This window comes from Acanthochromis polyacanthus, chromosome 12 (assembly GCF_021347895.1).
Source record: "Acanthochromis polyacanthus isolate Apoly-LR-REF ecotype Palm Island chromosome 12, KAUST_Apoly_ChrSc, whole genome shotgun sequence".
In the NCBI taxonomy this organism is placed as follows: Eukaryota; Metazoa; Chordata; class Actinopteri; family Pomacentridae; genus Acanthochromis; species Acanthochromis polyacanthus.
The window spans coordinates 13,990,899-14,017,012 of NC_067124.1; the positions used below are offsets into that span (position 1 = coordinate 13,990,899).

At 41.6% G+C, this 26,114-nt stretch overlaps 1 protein-coding gene across 1 annotated transcript in view; it reads left to right on the forward strand.

Annotated features, from left to right (window-relative positions):
• The first annotated feature begins 1,230 nt into the window (after positions 1-1,230).
• LOC110948718 (eukaryotic translation initiation factor 3 subunit H) overlaps positions 1,231-26,114 on the forward strand; it is a 61,668-nt gene continuing 36,784 nt past the window's right edge. Inside the window, exons 1-2 of the mRNA XM_022190400.2 lie at positions 1,231-1,399; positions 11,813-11,969. Of these exons, the coding sequence (XP_022046092.1) occupies positions 1,298-1,399; positions 11,813-11,969 (259 nt within the window). The 5' untranslated portion in view covers positions 1,231-1,297. The remainder of the gene's footprint in view (positions 1,400-11,812; positions 11,970-26,114) is intronic.

Sequence of the window (26,114 nt, forward strand, 5' to 3'; positions counted from 1 at the left end):
CAGTGAGAATTGTGGGTTTTTCCTTCTTTAACTGAGGGGTATCAACAATTTTGTCCACGTGTGTAAGTAAATGTGATTTCTGGTTTGTGGAACTGCATGAACATGGTTATAAAATGACCCCTATACACAAGAACCTTCTCAGTCTTGGACCTGTATGGTGTGTTTATCTTCATCTTTGAATCACAATTCCAAATGAAAATGAACTATCCAAAATGTGATTATGAAGCTTTGCAGAGATGAAGCCTTCTTCCCTCCACAGGAAAATGGAGGGATGGCATCCAAGAAAACATCCTTGCTTCGGCAAAAAGACTTTGTTTAAAGCACCCTCAAAAAACAAACCCTGATAAAAAAAAATAGAAGCACAGTCTTTGTTTCGATAGGTCCAAGATAAATGTATTTAGCTCTGGCGTGTTTGGCATGAGCCTGACCACTACTACAGTGAGTACAGTGAAGCATGGAGCTGGGGGTTTGGTAATATGGCGCTGCATGAGTGCAACAGGTATTAAGAGGATGGTTTTATAGGTGGCACCATGAATGACTGTGGATGTACAAAATATTGGCTAATAAGAAAAATGCTTGTCTCCCGGAGTTTGACATATTTTTCAGCATGACACTGATGCACAGCACATGGCCAAAAATCACAGGAGTTTCTCAAGAAGGAAAAAAAAAGACTTTAAATTTGCAGCTGGCAAAAAATAAAACAAACAAACAAAAGCACTCACTGAAGACAAGTATAACATCTCTTCACAAATTTGTGCTGCACCAGTGTCCTTCATTTCAAAAAGGATTGAATCTGTCGTCAGAAACAAAAGTAGAGACACAAAATATTAATAAAATACAAAATTTTAATATCCATATTGAAAGGTGTGCTGACTTTTACTCCTATAGTGGTGCCCCTGTTTTAATATAAGGAATTTTATAACAGTACTATTCAAAATACAAATAATGTGATTCTTTTAAGGTGTAACAATTCTGATTTACTTGTTTTTTTGACAATTTAATGATGTAGTGCACAATTGTCTTCGCTTTTGTTGTGTGACGTATTTATAAAATACAAAAAATTCAGGCTGGGATTTGTAATACCAGATGTATTCTCCGTTACTCGTTGTGCTATCCAAATGTTCTAATTAACTGGAAAAAACACAGCTCCCCGTAAGGAGTCGTGTCTATGGTCGTGACTAGCAGAAAAGGAGCCTTAGCCGTTGTTTCGATACGGACAGGAAAACAGACGCATCTTTAGCGGAAACGTCCGTCCCCGAACTCCTCCCTCTCTTTTTCCGCGTGTAGCGGCTCATACATGGCTTCACGTAAAGAGTCCAGCTCTGTATCCAGCACAACGATGGCTTCTACCGGCGGCACCTTGGACTCCCCCGTCAAGCAGATCCAGATTGAGGGTCTGGTAAGTGCCACTGCGGTGCCCTGTGGCGGTGTGCTCATTTTCGGTGACGGTCGGGCAGAGAAGCTGGTGTTAGCAGATGTGGATGCTAAAGAGTTAGCATCATCATGGCGGAGAAATAGTGGGGACTGGGGAGCCGTTTCAGGTCGTGTTTCGTACGCTACCAAATGTTTGCCTTGTTTGTTGTGTTATTCAGTTCAGTACATTACAAAAAAAAACGACTGTATTTCTGTTTACAGCTTCAGAGCTAGCTAGCAGGCTAACAGTAAGCTGACCGCACTGGTCCTTTAAGTTAGCCAATGTTTAGCTTCCAGTAAGCTACAGGGACGTTTAAGTTCAAAACTAGAGCCTCCACTGTTTAAGGGGCACAACAGAATGATGCTCATGCTGCTTCCTGCCCCCCAACACACAATCATATTTATTAACAATTACAATAATGTTGAGAGAGAGAGAGAGTGAAATTCAGCTTTTAAAATGTCTAATTTTACTTCCAGTTGTTCATGTTCTAGTTATCTTAAATGTGCTAATTCATGTTCTGATTATTTTTTGAATAAGTTTATAGCTATCCAAGTTTCCTTTTTGTGTACCTCTGTCTTTTGTTTTTTGCTCAGCCATTTTGCAAAGCAGGCCTCTGTACTTAAATGAAGGTTGGATGAGTATTACAGGCTTCACAGAACGTCTGTGTGCCTCTGAAACAAAACATATTGCATTTAAATGGTTTGGGATTTTGGCTATTTTTCAATCCCAAACAATCCAAATGAACCACTGATTGGAAAACAGCTGTTTCGTTTCTCAATCTGAAAATGCACATTATTAATAAGCCTGCTGTGCACTGTGTTCTGCCTCTGTAGTAGCTCTTTAAGGATTGTTATTCTCTGATCTGTTTTCATGCCTTTTGAAATGTTTGCATACCTGATAAAATACTAATAAGACACTTACCTCTCATTCCAACTGTGGAAATTTTCAGACTCAATATAATTAACACTCTTAGGAGATGCAAGCACTCTTAAGGTATATTTAGGGATCTGGTAAACTGTTATCTGTGAGTGTGTTTTTGGCTGTAAGGTTCTTGGACACATGCATTGCACAATGATTTGTTGCTTCGTGTTGTTGTTTTTACTTTTGTAGTTAATGTTGTTTGCAATTTCTTCCTAGTGATCAGTAACAAATTAATTGTGGCTCATCTTGAAAGTGAACTTATGACAAACCGTATCCACTTTGATATTCTGTAGTACCACAGTGCAAACAGCAGAGGACAAACTTGCTTCACTGCCGTGCTCTTCCATTCTCCCTCCTCTTGCCGTGAACTGCACCGGACACAAAGCAGCTTATTTTCCTGGTGTGCCTGAACACACTAGCAGGACTTTAACTTGCCAGCTGCTGCTTTCCTTTTATCTTGCTCATTAAAGCTGCCCTAGAGTCTTCGGCTCTAATTTCAAATCTAAATATTTCACCTCGGTGTGTATTATTTAGACCTCTAATGAGATTTTCTTAATTCCTTTTTCTCAACGTTATCGACAATATGTTTTTATTAAAAACAGTCGAGAAGCGTTTAATGCCTGACCTCATTTGGATGCAGACAGTTGTAGGAAAGGTGTCTGTTTCCGTCAGAGTTACGAAATGTGCTTCACCTGAATGCATTGATATGCGGCAGTTGCCGCTGCGTTGCGTCATGACCCGTCTGTCAGAGGTTTAGCTGGAGGGTTGCCCATAGACAGCATCATTGCTGCTGTGTAGTACAATTGGATTGTTCCTTGCTTTTGAAGAGGCTTCAGTCGTTGATGTTGCCACGGGAGCGGAGTGCAGCACAGCAATGGCTTCTATTAAACACCTACTGAGATCACACAATTGCCTCTGTGTTTGAAAAGACTTTATTCTGACGTATAATGCACGTCAGACAACAGTCTTACTCATGTACCAAGAATTAAGGAGAACTGAGAGCATTCTATGCAGGCCATTTTGGTACTTGGACTCGAATGCTCTGTGGAATGAAAACCTCTTTTGCTGCTTGACGTACGAAAACTCGCACAATCCTCATTTGAGAAGGCTGTCAAATTATTTCAATTGAAGGGTTCTTGAATTGAAGGCCATACATTCTGTGTATGTGCACAACAAAACAGGCAAGAAGAGAAATGCTGGAAAGGTATAGTTGGTTGCAAAAAGAAACCACACTAGTATGTTTATGGATGGGATGCATAATTGGATACAGAACGGATGATGCTAACCAGAAGCCAGTACTGCATCGGCAGAGTCTTGCAATTGCCGAAGCAACACGGCTAATTTGTTTGGCCATTAAAATCGGCAGCACAAAGCTTCGTGTGGTGAGAGCAAAGCCAGATCTGAATGTCATCCAAAGCAACAAAACTATTTTGGATGCCTTTGCCAGTGTTGCACATGAGAACAGTTCCAAACAGCTTTTTGCAGCTTTTTTAAACATTACTAATGTAATGTCAAAGAAATCATTGTAGAATGGTAAATTATTTACATATACTTACTCAAGTAACCTAGTGAAAATTCAAATTTTTTTTTCCATATCACAGCATATGTTGAGGAAAAAGTAAATATTGTAACATTATTGTAGTGCTTCCAATATTGTGCAGCCCCAGTTTAATCTATAGATTACATGTAACGGTATCAGTCAGTTTCTGTTTTTCAACAAATATACAGGCAAGGGAAAAGTATTAGACCACCCTTGTTTTCTTCTATTTCTTGTTCATTTTAATGTCTGATACAACTAAAGGTCTGTTTGTTTGGATAGAAACAGTGATAACAATAAAAATGGCTCATAAGAATTTGAAGAGCTAATATCTAGTCATTTTCCATGGTTTTCTGAGAATAACCAAAATCATTTAAGTTCTTCCATCAGTAGCTTTGGCATTGTACTGCCAAAAACAGTGCTTTTAGACATTCCATGTTTTCTTTTGTCTGTTTTAGTCACATGATACACACAGGAGTTATTACTTGAATGCATCACCACTATTTTTGATGACTGCAGCCATGCGTCTTAGCATGCTCTCCACTGGCTTCTGACATTGTTCTGCTGTCACAGCAGCCCATTCCCGTTGCACAAATTCAAAGTAATTTTCTTTGTTTTTGGGTTTGTGGTTCTCCATTTTGCGTTTGACTTCCCACATGTTTTCAATTGGATTTAGATCTGGTGATTGAACAGGCCAAGGCATGGTTCCAATGTTCTGGTCCAGGCTTTAACTGACCTTGTTGTATGGCAAGGGGCATTGTCTTGTTGGACAATCCGGTCATTTGAGGCAGGAAAGAGTTTTCTAACCGATGGAAGAAGAGTAACCCTGTACTTGATCTGGTTCATTCACCCTTCACGCAATTGCATTTGGCCTGTTCCACCCATACTGAAACAACCCCAGATTGTCACTGATCCACCCCCATGTTTTACCTTAGGGACAAGACAGTCTGGTTTGTAGCTTCTCCAGGCTTCCTACTAACCAGTAAGTTGGTTGGAGTGGGCATCAACTGAAAATTGTATGAATCACTGAAGAGAACCTTGGTCCAATCATCAACAGTCCAGTCCTTGTGATCCCAGTACAGAGTAACCAGGCTTTCCTCTGCCTTTCGTTGATGAAGGGCTTCTTCCTGCCCTATGTGACTTCAGACCAGCTTCAAGAAGTCTGTTTCCAACTCATTTTTAAGGGCCCCTGACGACGATTCCTGACACAGGAACGGATGAGTGATGGTCACCTTGTGGGGTAGAAAGACGTTTCCTGCCATGACCAGCTAGTATTTTGGTAGTACCATGGTCAGCTTGTTTTTTCTTGGTGAAATGAACGGTTGTCTTGGATATCTTCAGTTTCACCAGTCTCTCACTCATGCCAGTTTCCAGCAGTGCCAAGACGGCTGCCTTTGTGACTTCACATAATTCTTGTGTTTTAGGCATTATGTAAGAGCTGACAACTTCTGAGTTGTGCTACGACTTGAATGTAAGCAGGAAACCACTCTATGCGTTTGCAGGTGCAGTGCTGTTTATGACATGAAATGTCCTCTTTTATACCCTGGGAATGCAATTTAGATTAAACATGTCAAATAGAACATAAAGTATTATGTAATCAGCTGCATTTTTTGTCTTGTTCATTGTATTCTTCGGGTAGTGTGCTTTTAGTGGCATCAGGCACTGAAATGAACAAGAAATTGAAGAAAACAAAGGTGGTGTAACAGTTTTTGACTGTAGGAATGAAACATTGCCAGCGAGAACAGCCCCTTCTACACCTGAGGATTTTACATAAATGGTAAATGGTCTGTATTTATACAGCGCTTTACTATACCTGCAAGGTACCCAAAGCGCTTTACAAGATACGTCACATTCACCCATCCACACACACATGCTTCAGGTCCTTTAGCTTGGGCTGCCATGGACACAGAGGTAGCTTACTAATCCTATGTAGAATGTAGAAACACATGTTCCCATCCGTACTTACTTCTTCATAGTGCTGACTTTACACTTTGTTTACCTGGTATCTGCTATAATTTGGAATCAGTCCAGGTGATACCTGGAGTTCCTTTGATGAATCAAATGTGATTTGATGCTGATTGAGCGATTACAGTCTCCAAAAATGCAGCAGGATAGCAGCTGGTGTATTCGCAGTCAGACAAAGTTGTACTGTTGAAGTATCAAAATAATAAAAAAAGTCAGTCAAAAATAAGTCATGGTTTCATAACAGCAGGCCACAGTTAAGTTGTTCCCTTGCTGAGAATTGGGAGGTGTGTGGTCTGTTGGCTACTGTATTTCACTGGATGCTTAAACATGCTCTGACAACAAACAGAAATGCAATTTTCTTGCATTTATGGTTGTTTCATAATAAAAAAAATGTATCAGTTGCTTTCTCCTGAGGCGAAGCAACAGCAATGGAAAATACTGAGCTTTCATGAGCACCCACTGAACACAGCTGGCATCAGGAGTGAAGGAATGAAGAGAAAACAGTGAAGCTCATATCAAATAATATAAAATATAAACTAGAATTTCCCACATAGATGTGCAGATAATTTAAATCCAGTGCGGTATGGCAGACTACACCCCTAACCATGAAAATGACTCTATAGAGAATTATTTATTGAATGTAAATACATGGACTGGCAGCTGCTGTAAATTGCTGACCATAAATTGTATGAAAAGTTGGGTTTGACTTTTAGAAAGCCTTAATTATAATTACATCCTTCCAAAGATTCTGCATATGGTGAAATTTGTGCAAGGTAAACTTAATTTGTAACTACATGCTTATGTGGGCTCATCCAGACAAGGTGTCGTCTTATTTGATGTGAGAAAATGCTGCAAATAATGTTGAGTAGCAGCTAGTAAACAGCAGAGAAGGCAGATTTTAATTTGTGCAAGCAGATGTTGTGGTTACAGCTCAATTTCCTTCCAGATTATTTATTTCCCCACATTGCAGTAACACGTCCTACTGGTTATTACCAGGGTCATTGGTTGTCGGATATTAGTACTGGACTACTTCACATTACAAATTGGACTTGGCCTTCCAAAATCAAACATGTTTGAGGAAGATCTCACCAAGCCAGCAGGCGAAAGCTGGCAGATGAAGTGAGAATCTGCGGTGGTCTTCATCCATGGCTTAACCCAACAGATGACTCATACCACACAGAAGTGGGTTTTTTTCCTGTCAAGTATACCACAGCCAATGCCAAGTGTAGAGTTTGTCTGTACTTCAGCGGCGCACAAAGAAAACTCATTATGGGATCGTCTCTCTTGCTGTTCTTTCTCATAACTTGAGCCCCATTGTGGTGGGAATATAACCCCCTTTTGTGTGAGCGAGGGAGAAGATTTATGATAAGAATTAAAGGCAGCCAACGGGGGATTTGGTCCGCAATTGATTTTGCACAATTCAATTTTAAGCTTGTTGATTTATAATACGCTGTCCACATATCAATCTTGGGCCTCTCCACATGAGGTGAGCTCACTGCTAGCAGCTGGTGAGCTAGATCAATAAAACGACGCGTGAGTGAGAGGATCAGGAAAAGACAGTACGGGAGGGAGTTAGCCTCTATGTATATGTTTTTACAAAACTTGGAGCTTTCCAGGCTTTGCTTACAATACCTGATGGCATTTACTTAGCTCCAGGAAGCCTGGACTACAAATCCACTAAGACCTCCATCCTTTCTTCCTTCTCTTTGTTGTAGTCCGATGCTTCTTCAATCCCCCTCTTTAAAGCGTTTCTGTAGAGTCAGGAGTTTTCTTAAAACACCGGCTGAATTTAACTCTATTTGTTTGACCTTACTGGAGTTGTTTTTGGCCGATTGTCCATCTCTCACCTTCTCCTTTCCCAGACGGATGCTATTTAAGTGTGTGATGAACAGATTGCCAAGAGTTAGATAGCTGAAAGCATTGTGTATCTGTGCTATCTGCTCTCACTGATGGAGGGAGACTAGAAAAGCTATTTGCTGGCAGAAAAAGGAGCCAAAGCTCAAAGGGGGGCATGGGGGGGCTTTGTAAAGCAGCCAGCACCGCCGATCCTGAGGACTTGCACTGTAGCCTTCCTCTCCCCCTGCTGGATCTCTCCTTGGCCTCCCTCGCTGCCATTCTATACCTGTCTGCTCTGCTCGTCATCACTTAGTCTCTTCCTGCTCTCTTTTGTCATCATTTTCTTTATCCTTCTGGTTTCTCTATCTCACATTTTCATTATTGTGTTTCCTCCCCTGCTCTCCTCTCTTATTTTAAAATTTTTTTTTTTTTGTCCTGCTCTCCCACCTTCCCCCATCGAGTTCTCACTCATGCATTTCTTCGCTCTTTCTCCCTCTCTTTCCTCCCATTTCGCTCTCTCCCCACCGACCTATTGCTCAGACCTTCCTCCCCTCTCAGTCAGAAAAGCCGAGGCAGGCAGGCAGGGAATGAGATTTGTTTTTCCCCGTGCTCCACCCCATATCGTCTCTCTTCTCCCGCCTCTAGCTCTTTTACTTGTTGCATGACAGGTCCGGCACTCTATTGAAATAAATCATCTCCCAGGACAGTGTGCATGTATGTATGTGTGTGTGGCAGCAGCTGGGACCAGTAAGGGTTCCCTTATGGTGGCGTTGGATGTTTTCTTGTGACCGTGGCTCTATGGCTGCCACCCTGCTTCAGTGTGTGTGTGTATGTGTGTGTTATTAATGCCTGTGGCTGTGACCTGCCCACACTGTTATCAGCGTGATTTATGCTCTTCCCCTCCACTCTATGCTTTTCAGTTTTTTGTCTTGTTCCTGTTCATTTACACGCTTTGCCTTATTCTCTGCTCTTTGCCATCGCTTTGCTTTTTTTGCTGGTCATTGTGCCATTTGATGGGTTGGTGTGTGGGTGTGTAGCAGTGCGTGGCAGCCCCTCCTCGCTGTCCTTAATGTGAGTGACACAGTATTAGAGCTTAAACCAGCTCCTGAATCATGTGCAGGCTTGTCCTATTGGCCCATTTTTATCTGGCATTAAAAATTAAATGCACACGATGATGCATGGACGCTGTGTCCAGATGAAGCACGACGATGTGGGATATCAGAGCACAAAGTCCAAATATACCCTCCCACCGTACACGGGTAGCATTTTTCTTAAAAATGTTATGTGTGCCGCCTCGTCTCTCTCTCTCCAGTGTAAATTGCTAAGCTGTGCTGAATACTAACTGGCCTTTTGTATGCTCTCAAGATCAGTGATGCACCAACGTTGGAGCCTGCAGGTGGTGCTTACCACTGCGGGCTCCAGCACTCAACCACAGTCAGTGATTGCCTGAGTAACTTGTCCCAGAATTTCCTCTTAACATAACAAGGAGGATTTGGCAATTTTTGCGTTTTTATGTAAGAGCTTAGTGGCCAGTGAAGAGTGCAGAATGGTGGCAAAGGATTGATTATGCAACTTAGCGTGGATGTGAGGGGTGCTTTAGTGAGGTGGTGGATGTTCTATGCAACATGTGGCGCATGTCCCGGCTGCACTCAGAGTTCTTAGTGGGAAATGTAAAAAGATTTTTGTCAAATGTGAGGAAACGGTGTTAAAGCTTCAGGCCTCGGTGGGATGAATGACATTTGAAGGCCAACGTTGCTAGGTAACGTACCATCAACTTCTGCAGTGTGATATCAACTAGAGCACAATAGCCTGGGATTTTTTGAAGGTAAATGTATTTACTCTTTTCTCAATGATTGCACATAAGCAACAGAAAAGTTGTGCTCTTAAAAAGGTGAAAGCTAATGAACTGAATAGCATATTGCAGTAGGACTAATGAATCAGGCAGATCAGTATACACACACTATTCATACTACAATACCAACTAGGGCTGGACCCAAATATCCAAATATTTATTTAGAGATCTGAATATTCGGATACCCCCCCACACACACGCACGACTGGTATTCAACTCTTCAATTCGTCTGTCCTCTCGTCAGGCGTCACGGCACGAACCAAATATTCAGATATTTGTCATTAATAGGTGCCAAATATCCGGAGCCTAGACATTGCTATTTGGGCCAGCCCTAGTACCAACTAGATCAGAGGTAATGGTGCCACCTTAACATATTTTATATGTTGATAGCATTGACAAGTTTCCAGCTTGTATTCGTTTTCCAATGTAGAGATAATGAAGCGGCTAAGGGCAAGTTTTACCTGTAAGAGCTGCACACATACAAATGGCAAGTACTTGCTCCTATGAAAAACTGAACAGTTTCCAATGCAGTGCAGCAGTATTTATGTAAGATCCGCACATCCAGTTCACTCTTGTGATCCATCACACCAAAGTACATTCACTACATCATTATTCTGTGAGCTGGAGGGGAGACAGGCCTGCCTGGATGTATGTGTCACCAGATAGGGAGACCAAATTCATTATGTTTCATTTCACATTTCAAATGGCCAGAGTGCATCTTCTGTATTACAAGTCGGTGTGTCTGGATCGTTTCTGTAACAAAACTGAAGGCTTCCACTGCACATATCCAAAGTAGTGGTAAAAAACTGCAAGAATCACTTGAACCCCTGTGTATTCTACATATTTATAATATTTAAATTCTTCAGTATGTGGTGAAATTACACATTAGACGTCCACAGCGTGTAGTGTTGTGTAGGTAGCCGTGTCACCAAGACGGCTCTGACCTGCTGAAGCATGAACTCCACAAGACCTCTGAACGTGCCCTGTGGGATCAGGTACCACAGACGAGATCCTTCAAGTCTTGGATGTTGCAAAGTGGGGCATCCTTTGATCAGACTTGTTTTTCCAGCGCATCCAACAGATCGGATTGAGATCTGTCAAAGTAATGTTCACATGAATTCCACGAATTTCCAGCAGAATGCTGCCCAGAGCATCACATCGTCTTCACTGACTTGCTTTCCTCCCACAGTACGTCCTCAAGCAATCGCCCGTCAACATGATGTAAAAGAAAATGTAATCCATCAGACCAGGCCACCTAGCTGTTTTGCTGATGTGATGCTCACGTACCCATCAGCAATTGGTGGCACTGTAGCTGTTCTGTGGGTTTCAGCTACAGGAGCTTTTGTTTGTGGCATGTGTTGTTAAACTTTGGGTGCCCATGTCCCTGTTGCATATTTACCGGTTGTCCTTCCTTGGACCACTTTTTGTTGGTCTTAACCTCAACATTAGAGAAACGCAGTTATATTGGAGATGTTCTGAATCCATCAGCCATCATAATTTGGCCTTAGTCAAAGTTGCTCAAATCCCGCTTCACATTTTTCCTGCTTCCAAGACGTCAACTTGAACTGACTGCTCACTTTCTGCCTAATGTATTGCACTCCTTGACTGGTGCTGTTTGTAATGAGGTAATCAATGTTATTCACTCCTCCTTTCAGTGGTGTTAACAATGCGACTGATTGGTGTATTTAGCATAGTCTTTCCAACCGGGTCACCACTTAGCTCCCTGTGTCTTTAACAAAAGCAAACTCATCTTAGAAGCCTTCCTAATTCCCGAAATATCATCCTCATTATAAATTTAGTGTTATCACCTTACACAACTTTTCTACTCATTAGAGTACAGTTTAATGTACACGGGAAGTGCACATCATTTTCCACATTATTCCCTGTTGATCTTAATAATGTTACGAATTTGTTGACTTTATTTTTTACTGCCATTCAACACCATGTATAAAAGAACAGAGAAAGGAAATTAATACATCTAGAAAGGGACCCACTTGACTTTAAAAAACATCTCGACCAAAATAACCCCCACACAGGCTAATGAGCATAAATCAACATGATGAGCTGAGACACAATTGAATTAGAGAGCACAAATGAAAGGATGATGAAATACAATAACAAAAAAAGTCATATCTCCCGCAAAATTGGCACAATAAATAAATGAGCTCCGGTTCAATTAAATCGCTTTACGGAAATTGTTATTGAGAGCAGGATGCAGCCTCTTTACCTCGCTCTCTCGCTCTCTCTTCTGTTGTGGCAGTGATGTTGCTCTTTTCTGCTTTCACAGGTGGTGCTGAAGATTATCAAGCACTACCAGGAAGAGGGCCAGGGCAGCGAGGTGGTTCAGGGCGTCCTGCTGGGCCTGGTAGTCGACGACCGGCTGGAGATCACCAACTGCTTCCCCTTCCCCCAGCACACCGAGGACGATGCAGACTTCGACGAAGGTAACTAAGAGCAATGTCCCCTTTTCTGTTTGTTCTATCGATCTTCTCCTGCAGTTAGAAAAATGTACACACACGCACACACAACAACATCACAGCAGTCTGAAATGACTACCTGTTAAGCACCAAATACCAGTTCACCAGTAAAATAATGGAATCCTGCTGCGGCACTGGCTGGTGAATTTATGAGACGGTGATACTGGAGTACTTCAGGAACATAGAGGCTTTGGTGTTTGCTTGTTATCAATTTTTGAAAATCTACTAAAGATAAAAGATTCTTCGTCATTTAAATTCCACTGTTTGTCTGTGAATCGCAAACTGGGGTGATTAAATTTTGCTGCGTATTTCAGTGAAAACATTGGGGCTGGTTTTATTTCATTTAAACATGCTATTGACAGCCGCAAGAGCCACAAAGTTATCAGATATTTCCTCAAGCCAAATCATTCCTTCTTTCAAACAGTATTTATATAAATAAGAATGAGTAGAGGGGCCCTGAAATCCTGTAAATAAAGCAAAACTGAGGCTCAGAGCAAAGATTTTGAAAGCAAACAATGCAGTGCTGAAAGGGCTTGATTCTCACAGAAGTGTTTCTGAGATATAGGCTGGGGATCACTGTTCGTTGTCTGCTAAAAATGCACCATACCTTGAAGAAATAATACAATATTGAGAGTACGAGTGCAATCAAATCAGCAGCTCGCTGAATGTCAGTGGGAGTGTGTGTGTAAGATGTCCCCAGGCACAGTGTTAAGGACAACGCTGACTTCTAACTAAGCTAACTAGGTGCTGGGTGTCCTACGCTGTCAGTGGCAGGTTGACGTCTGAGGGCAATGGTGCAGGGATGGAACGTCCCAGTTTTAGGATTACAGGTGGGCGGCGAGAACGTGCACAGGTTTTGATTTAGTCTTTATCCTCACGCATACGCTTTCCGTTGTCCTCCTGCTTCCCGTCAACGTTCGTATCAAAGGATGGCACGTCCTCTGACCTGTGCCCTTCCCCTATCACACCTCGTCGTTACTTGCTCCTTGTTAGCACAGGAAAATCCGCTACAAGCCAGAGTGAGGGATGGGAGGAAGACGAGCAGATGTGGAGGAAAGGAGGAGAGGGAGAAAATCCCGGTCTAACAGGCCTCAGCTGCTAACGAGCAACCGTCAAAAATTCAGCAGGATCCACTGGTGGCTAAAGGTCGTTAGTGTCAGGATGGCTCACTGTGTGTGTGTGTCTGTGCTGGGGAGTGTCATGGCTTGTTGTGTTGTTGACTTTGATGTGCGAGATTTTCCATCTGTCTCTCCCTTTAAGCTAACAAGGGCTTCACTGAGAAGCGTCTTGCTGTGAACTCTGGGAAATTTACAGAGCTACAACAGAATTCCTCTCAACGGGGAATTTGATCCGCGCTGCAAAAGGTGACAGTCTTCAGATTTTCTGTCAGTGTGGAACCAAATTCCAAATGGAAATTGGATGGGAGGCGTTCATGTTGTGTGTGTTCTGTTTGGTGTTGACTTTTGTTCTTCTAAACGCCAACAGCCGTCATCTGACTGCACGGTTATCCTGCCTTTACTTTTTGTGCTCACAGATAGGAGCTGATGCTACACTTTATAATTTTATCCACCAAATCAAAGACCGTTACTTGTGGAAATAAAATTGTTCCACAGATGAAACATGAAAAATGGATTTCATGGCTGTGCATTTGGTCATTTTGTTCTCGTACTCCAGCCTGAATCGTCTTCCCACGCACACAGCTGACCAGCCAGGCCACTCTTTTCTCTCGTCTCCTCTGTAGCACCTAATTGTTGTGTTTCATCTGCGCTGATGTTGGGCCGTGTTGCCTCGACCCACTGCAGAAGACAGAATAACAGGCAGGTCTGACTTTGAAACAACAATAATGTCTGTTTGAAAGCTCAGTCTTAACAGGAGACAGTGTTATTCTTCTTGGGCTGATACTTGATATTAAGGAGTGTTTGTCTACCATATTCATGTCAGATCATTGTATTTACTGGATTGTAGCCACATCCCTTGAAACTAATGTCTCCTGCTACAGTACTAACCCACAGTGGGAAGTTGGAGCCTTTAAATCCTGGGACCGTCCTCCCAGAACCAAGGCCGTCTGTCTAAATCTAGTATTTTCAACAGTGAAAAAGGACATTATGTTCTGGTAAATAAAGTAAACCTCAGTCATTTCCTTATGGTAGTAGGTGAAACAGTAGAGGACACTGTAGTTTTAAAGTAGTTGCTCATACCTGCGTTATTACTTGTGCTGAGTCGATAGCTCCTGTAAGTAAGGCTTCAATCAGCGCTCTAATTTTCTCTACAGCACTGCCTTTTTCCCCTGGAACTTGGCAGGAGATAGGAAGGTCATACATACACAGTTACTCTCTAGAGGCGCAGGAGTAAATCAGCTTTTTTGACAGCTGTATCATTTGTTGATGAATTTCCAGCTAAATTTGTTTTCTCTTTTATACCAGTGCAGCTCTATCTCTGAGTATTACACCGAGTCTGTGATACATACCAGGTAATGGTTACAACCCCGGAAGAAACTCGAGATTTGGGTCGAGAAAGACACAAACACTCCACCTGGCTTTGTCAGACATCCTCCAAGACCTGCATGTGTGGATAATATCAGAATCTGCCCTGTGTTTGTGCGTTTGGCTACACCACTGCACTGTGATCTGTGTGTGTGTGTGTGTGTGTGTGTGTGTGTGTGTGTGTGTGTGTGTGTGTGTGTGTACCTGAATCATCTTACACTGACTCATTGCCTACTCGGGGCCCCTCGCATTAGAATTACTCCTCCAATCTATCTCTGAAGAAACGATGGACAGGATTGGTAATGTGACTGTGTTTTTTTCTTTCTTTGTGTGTGCATGAGCTCATTTGTGTGTGTGTGTGTTATGCTGCTTTTCATCAACAGGTGCCAGTATGGAGCTGTAGTTGCAGGACAGTCTGTGGCAGCAAATGTGACCAAAATGAGTGAGGAAAAAGATAGAGAAAGAGTAATTGAGCGCGCACAGCCTCAGATTAAAAAAAAAAAGAAATAACCTTGGCTGAACCACAACACTCCTATCTCCTGTGTCCTTGCACACTCTGTCCTCGTATCATTGACAAAATGTATGGAGAGAGATGTGTGGAGCTGCAGACAGCTACTCTCTAGGCATTTTGTGCAATAGAGGCACTCAAGTAGCATGTTAATAATGTACGTTCGCCCTCTCCCTTTGTTGTGATATCAGCGATAATACAAAGGCGAGCTGTCCTGGTACAGAGAGATTATTAGGGACGTGAGCGTACACAAAATTTACATCAAGCCTTGCAAGGTGCTGATTGTGAATCTGTTCCTCTGACATGTACACAGAAACACTCCGTTGACTGTGATTTTACCGATTCAGGACAAGTGGTGTAATTGTCACATGTCAAGATTCATTACAGTAAGGAAATAATTATATTAATATACCATTTTAGCCTTTTTTAATGATGCGGAACACCTAATTACATGAGAGCTTCAAATTAAAATGGTGTCTTTGTGTGAGAACGTCGCTGTGGCTGTGAATCAGCGCTGCAGCTTTCAGCTCATTGTGTCAGCATGTTGATCCATATGGGTCTTATTATGGCTCCAGCTCACCTCTGAACTCTGTCAACACATAAAGTCAGCCACAGCTCCAGACTGTGACTGTTCCCGTCACACATGCGAATGAAAATCTGTAAAGTGCGACCAAACTTTGTTTCATTGTTTGCACCAGTTCGCCTGACCTTTAACGGTTCTGTCTCTGTGATTGTAGTGGTATTTTTTTTCCCCCACCTGCTTTCTGTGCTACATGGCAGATCTTCTGCTCTGAGTTGCCGATTCCTCTGCTCCTCTCTGCTGCTCTGTGAGCTCCCATCAACTGTCAACCTGAGCTGTGCTTTGAGTTACAGGTGCTACTAGCATCGAATGTGCTCGTTTATCTGCAAGTATTTGTTTTTTGTTGTTGTTCTGTTTTTTAGGGCTGATGCCGATTATTTGTAATCAAGAGAAGACGATATTTGGAACCGATATGCTTTTTAGGAAATGTTTTATCAGTATGTGATAGCAGAAAAAATGTCATTTATAAACGGACTCCCTCATTATTATGCGAGACTATAACTTAAAATGTAAAATAGAAATAGGAGTTATTCATTTAGGATGCTCTCCTCTGTTTATGTGGGATCGACTGAGATTAATCAGTTTGTTTACTGCAGCTATGTCTGTTGTTCTTCTCTATTTCTTACTATTTCACAGTTCTGTCACGTTTATTGTCCACTAAGGTCCAGATCTTGAAGCTTTATTAATTTATTGTTTTCCAGACTCTGTTTCAGGATCATTTGTGGCTGCCTTCTAGCTTAGCCGCTAGCCGTTTGCATAGATTTAGCCACTGCGAGGGGAGCTAATTCCTGGTTTGTGGCAACGACTTGTTTCTTGCTTGAGAGACATTTCTGAGACCACAGAGTGACGGCAGACCTGAAGCAGTGAATTTAATTTATCAATAATCAGCCAAAAATTTGCCATTACCGATAATAGAAAAAACTGCCAAATATCAGCCACGATAATTGGCCAGCCAAGTTATTCATTGTGTTACAATTTGTAAATGGTGTTTCCTTTTATTTGCTAATTGCTGTTTCTTGCTATTACACAAGAATCTCCCGTCTCGTTTGAAATGCCAGTTAACGCTGTTGCTGTCTGAGCAGAATCGTGTGGGGTACTGGGTCACTTCTGGTTAGCTGAGGGGTCAACCGATTGTTTCATTTGGCGGGGTACTCCCCAATTAATTTTGAATGCACTGCTGACAAGTTGGTAATAGACCAGCCCTTAATCTCTGCTACTAGTTCAACACCCATTGAACATTCACACTCTCATCCCTTTTGCTTCCTTCTCCTCGTTTGTTATTCAGGAGATCATGGTCGGAAGTCACAGCATCCTCTTTAAAACACAATGCAGAAGCTCACTGGTTACACTAATTATTTCAGCGCTAAAAGGAAAAATCTTTTGGGTGCATAAGTTAAGTGCAGCCATTGTGAAAAGTTTGGGACCATGTCAGTTTATTCAAATGTCACTGCACGACAATTTTTGCCAGTGTGTGAGTGCTTTTTTTTCTCGTCTTATCCTTGCATGTTCTGCCATGCACCTGTCTACTCTCATACAGCTTTGCAAAGATTTGTTTTCAGTTTTATATATTTTCATCATTCGCTGAACAGGAACTGTGGACAGCTGCTCCCATCTTAAGCTTTTGCAAGCAAATTGCAGTCTGCACAAAGTTTACCGCTTAGTTTCACATGACATAGAAGTGCCGTAAGTGAATGGAGCGGCTAGAAAGAAGAGCTGCGTATCTAGCTAGCCACGGAGCTGCAGATGGTTTTCATTGGAGGTTGGCTGACACTAAAATGTCTTCAGAAAAGTAGTACAAAAACAAGCCACCAGGTGTTTTTAGCTGTAATGTATCATAAGGCAATTCAGTGCATCGCAAAGCTTTTCATAAATACAAAGTGTGACAACTGTTATGTGCTTTCATTTGTTTGGCTCTAACTTAAAAACAGCTGAACACTCGAGATTTCCTGCAGCTGATCCTGAGCATTGATATCAGGGCTGATTAAGACATATTTAGACAAACTGATCAGCTGAAATAAAGCTGCTTGGCATCCTGTCTTCTTCTGTGTCGTCCACCGCAGCCTGAGCATGTCACTGCGTGTGAGGGTGAAACTTACAGTGTGTGCATGTGAACGATTATTCGGGCACGCTGGTGATTGACTGTGTTCCGACACTGGGGTTGGCAAAACTTGCTAAGCCGATTAGCTTACCAAAAGCGTCATTTCTCCTCTCTGTTTCACATTAGTAAAGATCAGTGTAGACAATATTCAGGAAGCGATTTTCTCATTTTCCCCGACGCCAATCATGATTTTCGCAGTTTTAAATGACAAATGTAGCCGGTGGCAGATTGTATCAGCTCTTGCTAATTAAATGTAATTCCGTGAGTAACTTGACGACGGGCCAAAATAAAACCAGGCTGTTGTTGGGTTTGGTTGCTCTCTGCTAGTGATTGCTACAAAAGTAAGAGAGGTTTGCTCTGACACTGCCGCACAGCCACAAGTAGACGTCTTTCTTTATTCCCAGCAGCTCTAAGAGACTGCACGAAACTGTTTTCAGTTAATATCAATAATTCAGATGATCAACTCAATAGGTTTTTAACCAGGATAGTCTGCATATTGATCAATTAGCTCTTGCAAAGTAAAATTAGTCAAATCTAAAATGCTGCTGTTAAACCAATATGTGTGATTCATATTTAATGAACATTTTGGTAAATTAGTATTGAATTGAACTCAAAATGCAGAGATATCCAACATTAAAGGATTCTCGATGGTATAATTGCCAAAAAAACACTCACACATAGCTCTCAACAAATGGCTAACAACGGTTGGTGAAACGACTGATGATCTGCAGCTCAGGGTAATTCACAGGCTTGTAAATAGTGTCTGGGTAATGTGTTTGGCTCATAAGGAGGGGCTATATCAAACTAACCACTGCTTGGTGCAGCTTTTGGTAAGTATGTTTGATGTTAAGCCCACTTTGGCAGCAGCAGGAGGAGGTATCCTGAAGGTAGAACAAAATTAGACTGCTCTTTCTCTCCCTTCACTACCTCTCCCTCTTTCCCTTCCTTTTTTGGAGTCTTTGCAGGTAAGTGCTGCCTCCGCCCTTCTTTCTCACCATTTCATTTCCCCTTCTCGGCATCACAGACTTTTTTTTCCCCTTCCTTTTAGCGTGTTGTTTCATCCTTTCTTTTATCTTTTGTCTTCTTTCTCTCCCACCTACCCCCTCCACCTCTAAAGCCTCCCTCTATCCTTGTCACAACAATAGGCAGATTAATTAGGAAATGTACTGTTTTGGAGCGAAATGATGAAAGCACCCAAGAAATGTCCTTTTGGGGTAATTGTGTCCCAGAAGAGGAGCATTTTATTTTCTGAAAATTGTGTACTCATATTGCCAGCGATGAGTTTTGGTTTTCTTTTTGGGAAGAACTGAATTGCCAAGAAAATAGACTATTTGGAATAATTGTGCCCATGGATTATAGGAATGTAGGAGCTTGACTGAAGAAAAAGAATGCTCTAGAAATTTTGACACAACTCTGGCTTTTGTTGGTGTGTTGACATGGATTATATATATATATATATATATCACAATGTAATGTACTGTGCATGCTATATATGCATGCCTATGGTATATGTGTGGGTTTGTTTGCCCTTAAAGTATCTTTTAAGCTGCCCAGCCTTTCCTTCTGGCTGTCCTGCCACCCAATGCCAAGCTACTAGGTCTCTGCCCAACACAGGTTGTAGGCGCTGCCAGGCCTCCTGTCTGGCCTTGCGTCATACTTCACATTGGCGCAGAAAACAGGAACAGTTGTCAGACTGGTAAAACAAACAACTTTTAAGGGTGCTTGCTTTGCAAAGTGCCCCGATTCAGTAATTAGAAATGTGCTCTTGCGGACAGACCTGTCAGACAGCGCATGATGGTTGCTTCTTCGCCAAGAAGCATTTCATTTGGACATTTGACATGACGATATATTAAAAGGGTGTAGCTACTCCAGTTCTAACAAGACGCTTAATTAAAATGAGCACAGAAAGTTACTCTTGCTGTCTCAACAACCTGTAGTCATTAACAAGGTTGATTTTGCTGATTGGCACCCTATTTTCACTTTGTTATTTGTTGTTTGTGTCACTCCTGCTGCCACTGTTTGAAATTACTCAGCAAACCAATTAGCCACCTTCAGATTGAAGTGAGTATGATTGAGAAGCAAGATAAAGAAAATGCCTTACTGTACGGCAAATCTGGCTACTCAGACTAAAACATGAAAGGGAACCAAAGGACCAGAGCAAGTCCTTCCAAAAGTTCCCTATTCATTTGTTTTTATTGACATTTCTAAAATGAATCTTTGGTTATAGACACAATTGTAAAAAACACAGAATATGCCATTTAAACCATTAAAACCATTGACAGATGAAGTGAATGCCACTGATCATCTCATTACAATGTAATGTTCCTCCGGGAAGCTTTGCATCTTGGCATTCATGTAGATGTTGACAGATTCCACCCACCTAGACATTGCTGCAGACCAAATACAGAAATCACTGAGATTCCCATCAGACTTCTAATTGCCTCCTCATGCTTACGAATGGCTGAAATATAATAACTATAAGGCTTCTCCAGACTTTACAAATTTTATTGGACCACTTGGAATATTTCTTATTTCTTGGAATAGTCTTTTGTTTGGTTCTTAATACTCAGAAAAAGTGATTTATCCTTAAACAGCCGCTTCTTTTGTGTGTATTGTCGTAATGCATTTAGGCTGCTACACCAAAGTTGCAGCTTAGCTCTGCACTGTGTACAAAATCTGCCTTACTGACACCTCCCAGGCTCCCAGGCTAGTTTTATTGTGAATTTTACGGAAGGAAAAATTGCATTTTCATCATTTAGAGCAAATCTTTATCCAGCTTAAATCTGAGCTGAAATCAGATGGAGAAGAATGAGTGAACACACTGTTTTGAAGCACGTATTTATAATATTGTGTATTATACAAATAATCTGTTGTGCTAACACCCGATGTAACACCACCTCGGCAGCAAAAAAAGCGTGAGCATAATGCATATTGCAAATTCTGTGTAATTTATTAACTTATTTACCAACATGGAGGGAAAGTGACAAAAAAAAAAAAATTAGAGTTTATGCTTCTAGCAGCCTGTTAAGTCTTTGTGTTCTTGCTTTAGCCTAATGTTTCACTCTGGCTTGTAGAATATTTTACGTCACAAAATGACACCTTTAAGGTAAGTATTTAAACATTTTTTATTTGTTGAAAATCTCTTTAAATTTTGACAGTAATTGTTCTGATAAGAAGAAAAAGGAAAAAGTCTGGCTTTGTCTAATCATTGCATTCAGTTTGCATGACATAATGGGATGGCTCACCTGCCCATCAAACTGCATGCCTGCTGTTCAACATGCACTCATGAGACAGATCTGGACACATAGCTGGAGCTAGCAAGCAGATAATGCAGCCACATTTTACAGTTCCACCAAAACCAACAATGTCTTGCGCTGCTAAACGTTGTCATTTGTGTCTTTGTGCTTCTTTTCCATTTGTGGTCTTCATCCTCCTCTAGTTTCTGCACTTAGCCAAGTTGCGAGCAAAAGTCGTTCATCTCGTCTATGTTGGCCTTTTGATGATGTTGGTGATGTGTTTATCGACTGTAGACATGACATGGTTTTACTGTGCTCTCAACAATGTACTCAGTGTGTTTTAAAGAAGTGATTTTGGATGGAGAGCTGAAGGGAGCAGATGGGATTATCTTGGTTTTTGGAAGTTCAAAATACACTTTATGCTTAGTGGTATCAATCATGGTTTCCTGCATACTCCAGCTTTCAGTGAGGTGAACTACCTATGCCTTAAAGACATGTCCATCCTGTGTTGACTGATGTATTGAGTAAATCACTTGCAACTGCTTCCCTCATTGATTGAAACTTTTTAAAAAAAAAAAAATCTGTTTGTCAAAGTTACAGATTCTTCCCATGAAACTTATTCCTTCCCATCTTTAAATGGCTTTAGCTCTTTACTGTTGCTTTCTTTAGATGTGTGTATCTATAAAGTACTCACTTCAGCTCTGCCAGCCGTGCTGTTGACTTCTTATTTTGCTTATCCAACATACAAAAACACCATATGGGCATGATGACTTGATTTTCACTTCAGGGGGTCTTTACATTCTGTAATTTGCCACAAAGTGCAGTGAAAGCAGTCGTATTTCAATTTGTCACTCTTCTGTTGGCTCTTGAAAGCAACAGTCATTATCTCCCTGTGTCAGAGAACACAATAGCAACATTCAGGATGGACTTTCATGCTAAGTAGCTAACTTAACTAGCTGGCTTGCAAACATTGTCCAGCCTGGTTGGTTGCACCCTGCTGCTTCACTGTCTGCAAAAGGGATAATGCACCACCTAGCTTGAGCAGGCATAATCTTAAATAAATATTTGGCTCAGGGTTTGTTAATTAAACTGTTTCCCCTTTGCTTTCTCCTAAGTGCCGTAGTAGCATGTTAGAGGGAAAACACTGCAGTTGGTAGATGAGATTGCTGTTTTGTTTTATGGAAATCTTCTACTCTGCATCGACTGGCTGGCAGGAAAGCTGCAGCATCTGCCTCAGATCCTTTTGGCTCTCCTCCATCCATCATTGTCCATCCAATGGTCCTTGACACCTCCACTGAATATTCTCCTTCATTTGAAATGGTGGATGATTGGAGTCTCCTTGCCTTTTTTCTACCCTCCTTTTCCTTCATTTCCTTATGGCCCCTTTGGTCTGCAGCAGATGGCTGTATTATTTATAGGTTAGCCACATCACTCTTAGCAATATTAAAAAACCCAAATTTGAAATGTAGTCAAGGCTACACTAAACTATATTTGGCCAACTCCTGCTGATGTTTCAGCTCTGGAGTTAGACTGCATGAGTAGTTCAGAGGTACTCCTTAGGAATATGAAGAAAATGATTTTTTTCTGAAGGGGATCTGCATTATATAGCTTGATTAATTCACACTCGTAGAAGAGTTTCTTAAACTCTCATTCTCTCTAAAGGATAACTGGGAAGTGATCAAACACTAACTTAGTCATATTCTCAAAGTGTAATTAAGGTGTATTTAAGGATTTAAGATTGCAACAGTGCAGTTTGAGACTTGAAATTCCCTGTATTTAGATTTTCCTTTGTCAGAATGTTTTTCTGAAATGATTAGGAAAGAAAAGGGTCTGCTGGATGTGATGTTTTCAAAAACAAAAGACAAAAAAAACATAATCTTCTTAAACTATGGCAAAGCAAGAGAAAATAAAAACACAAACAGAACTAATTAAGGCCGGTTACATCAGCATCTTCTAGCAGTAGGGTCTGCGAGGTTAGCCCTCGGTTTTCTGAGCTTTAATTGTCATCAGTGGCAGACATGTTCGCAGTGGGTTAATTGAAGTCGGGGGATTAAAAACGCCTCTGCCATGATCTCTCCTCTCTTTGCTGTAAATACACTTTTCCGTTTTCACAGAGACATGTGTGCTGTGTTGTGTAAAAGTTGGTGCGTTCCCGTTCTGATGTCTACCTTGGGGTTAGCTTTTCAATAGATCACTCTCCTGCCCCAAATGGGAAATTGATTTCCACCGTTTTTCCTTGCTCTCCCTCAGTGAGGCTAATTAGGAATCACTTGGCAGCCTCCTTTTTAAGGGAAATGTATAAACTTTAAATATAATATGTGAACTGTTTTGTATTAAGATTTTGGAGGGCACCTTAGCTTTTCCCAAGCTTTAAAATAATTGTCACTCATTGTCTTTTCCAGTTGTCCCCAGTCTCTTAATATTCCTACCTTCTGATCTCTGTCTGGGCTCTTCTCTCCCTCACTATACTGTAGAGCTGCCGTTAGCAGCGAGCCGGGCCTGTATCTGCTTTTGAATGCTCACCTGGCGTTATAAATCAAGAGTGTGAGTCCCCCGGGTACCGTCACCGTCGCCATCAGTTCCACTGTTTTATTCATCTGCTCCTTTGTCTCATCATGATTCTGCCCCACATTAAATTTTGTGTCTGTGTGTGGAGGGGGGTCAGAATGCATTACTGCAGACTGCCACTAATCCAGGTGGGCTGTAGGGAGTAGGGAAAGGTTGAAAGGTAAGGAGGAGAGAAGGATGGGACAAGGATGAGAGAAATGTGAGGGGGGGGGGGGGGGGGTGTGAGGGCTGAGCGTCGCAAGAGCAAGGGGACAGGAGCATTGAGCTGGAGGGATGGGGTGGGGTGAGGAGAGGAAAGTTATGAGGGTAACTGAGAGCAACCAAGCAAAAGATTGAGATTTGCGGCACAAAAAGGACGAAATGGGAGAAGATGGACAGCAAAAGTAAACAGACGTGAGGGAGATGATGGTGCAGACTAACGGGTAAAAGATGGCACAAGATGGAAGAAGAAAAATGGCAATGATGGGTAAATGGAAGAGCACTGCAGAAAGAGGAACTCTGAAAATGATTTTCATGACTAGCAGTTATCAAAATAGAGAAATGAGGAAATTGCTCTGTGCCACTGTGAGAGACCGCTAGATGACTGCTGTAGCAGGAGTTTACTTTATCTTTCCTTTCCTTTTGAAACCACTTAAACACATTTAACAGAAAAAAAATCAACCATTTCTGGTTCATCACAAGCCTTAAAGGTGCTGCAGTTCAGTTGATAGTCACCTGAACATTGTCCAAGAGACCTGAATAACTGAAATACTTTGTCCCCCTGTTCTTTTGGACTGTGTTTGTCACAGATGAGCCTGTGTTTACTCAGGTGAGTCTGATACTTGTTGACTTTTTTTTTTTTTACACAGGTGAAGCCACATAGGATTTGGATAAGATAAATGTTGAGGGTGGGTCTACAATTAATTACCCCTGCATACAATAGATACTGGACACTTTATGAGAGAATCTACCATACACCAGTGAACATGTGAGTCGTTGAACCTGTTGTAGCCAGATAATGTTTTAAGAGATGGCAGGCAGGGTTTAACAAGAATAATTAAAAAACAAGGGCATTCTTTAAAGGTTCTCCTTTAAAGGACTCATTTTTTTACTTTCATGAAAAACCAGTAAGCCTGTGTACCTGAGAGACAACTGTACAGAAACCCGCCACAACCATTATCCTATGCTACTGTGGAATAATACAATGAATGACCGCAACTTGTGTAGCATTATTTTTACTTTACTGGTCTGTACTTCTCTTGATTGTGTCAGTTTCTATGGTCCATTTGGCTGGAGCAAACCTCTGTGTGGAAACAGACATACAGAGATTGGAGGAAATGAAGGAGAGTTTCAAACAGCAGTGGAGATTCACAATGAGCTGATATACACAGAAGTTGGTTGAATAAAACTGATTTTTAAAAAATTTCTTTTGATTTATTTTGCACCAGCTTAAGGCTGATCTTTTACTTTTCCAATAAGTAGACACTCAATCTGTTTATACGATTGTCTGCCCACTATAACATAGAATGCAACACACAGAAGGCCACCATTATGCCACTATATGTTCACATAGCAGTTGTTTGTAACTATTTTAATGCTGTATTTATTTTCAAAATATTGCATATTGCACCTTTTCAAAATTTTTTGAACAATTTTCCCAACCAGTCGATATCAGCCTTGTCAATTAGGATCTGATTCAGTGATGGCATACACATATCTTAATGAAACAATTTTGAATGTGGTCACGTGACTTAAGCTCAGTCACTTATATTGCATAATATGTACCATTCTGCTGGCGTAGGTTAGCAGTCACTATCAAACAGTGATGCTGTCGTAGAGCGTTGCATTTCAACCACAAGACAAGATCTCTGGCTCGTAACCATTAAGCATCACAGGATATTTATTACTCCTGGTGGCACTTCGCTAGCTACACTTCCATAATGCTCATGGGAATAATGGACCGCCCCTTCTGGTCGCTACAATGTCACACAGTCTCCAGCAGGTGGCGCAACCAGGTGCTACAGCTAATCTACAACACAATATCTTACATGCCTGTTCTTTGTCTTCTGTCTTATAGGTAATATACACTGCTCAAAAAAATTAAAGGAACACTTTTTAATCTAAGTATTGCATCAAATCAGTGAAACGTGTGATACTGATCTGGTCAAGTAAGTAACTGAAGGGCTTTTTAGTCAGTTTCAGCTGCTTTGGTGTTCATAAAATTAACAACAGATGCACGAGAGGGGTAACAATGAGACAACCCCCAAAACAGGAATGAGTTTACAGGTGAAGGCCAATGACATTTTTTTCCTTCCTAATATTGTCTGACCGTTTTTCACTAGTTTTGCATTTGGCTAGAGTCAGTGTCACTTCTGGTAGCATGAGGCGATACCTGGACCCTACAGAGGTTCCACAGACAGTCCAACTCCTCCAGGATGGCACATCAATGCGTGCCGTTGCCAGAAGGTTTGCTGTCTCTCCCAGCACATTCTCAAGCGCATGGAGGAGATTCCAGGAGACAGGCAGTTAGTCTGGGAGAGCTTGACAGGGCTGTCGAAGGTCCTCAACCGATCAGCAGGACAGTTATCTGCTCCTTTGTGCAAGGAGGAACAGGATGAGCACTGCAATAGCTCTACAAAATGACCGCCAGCAGACCACTG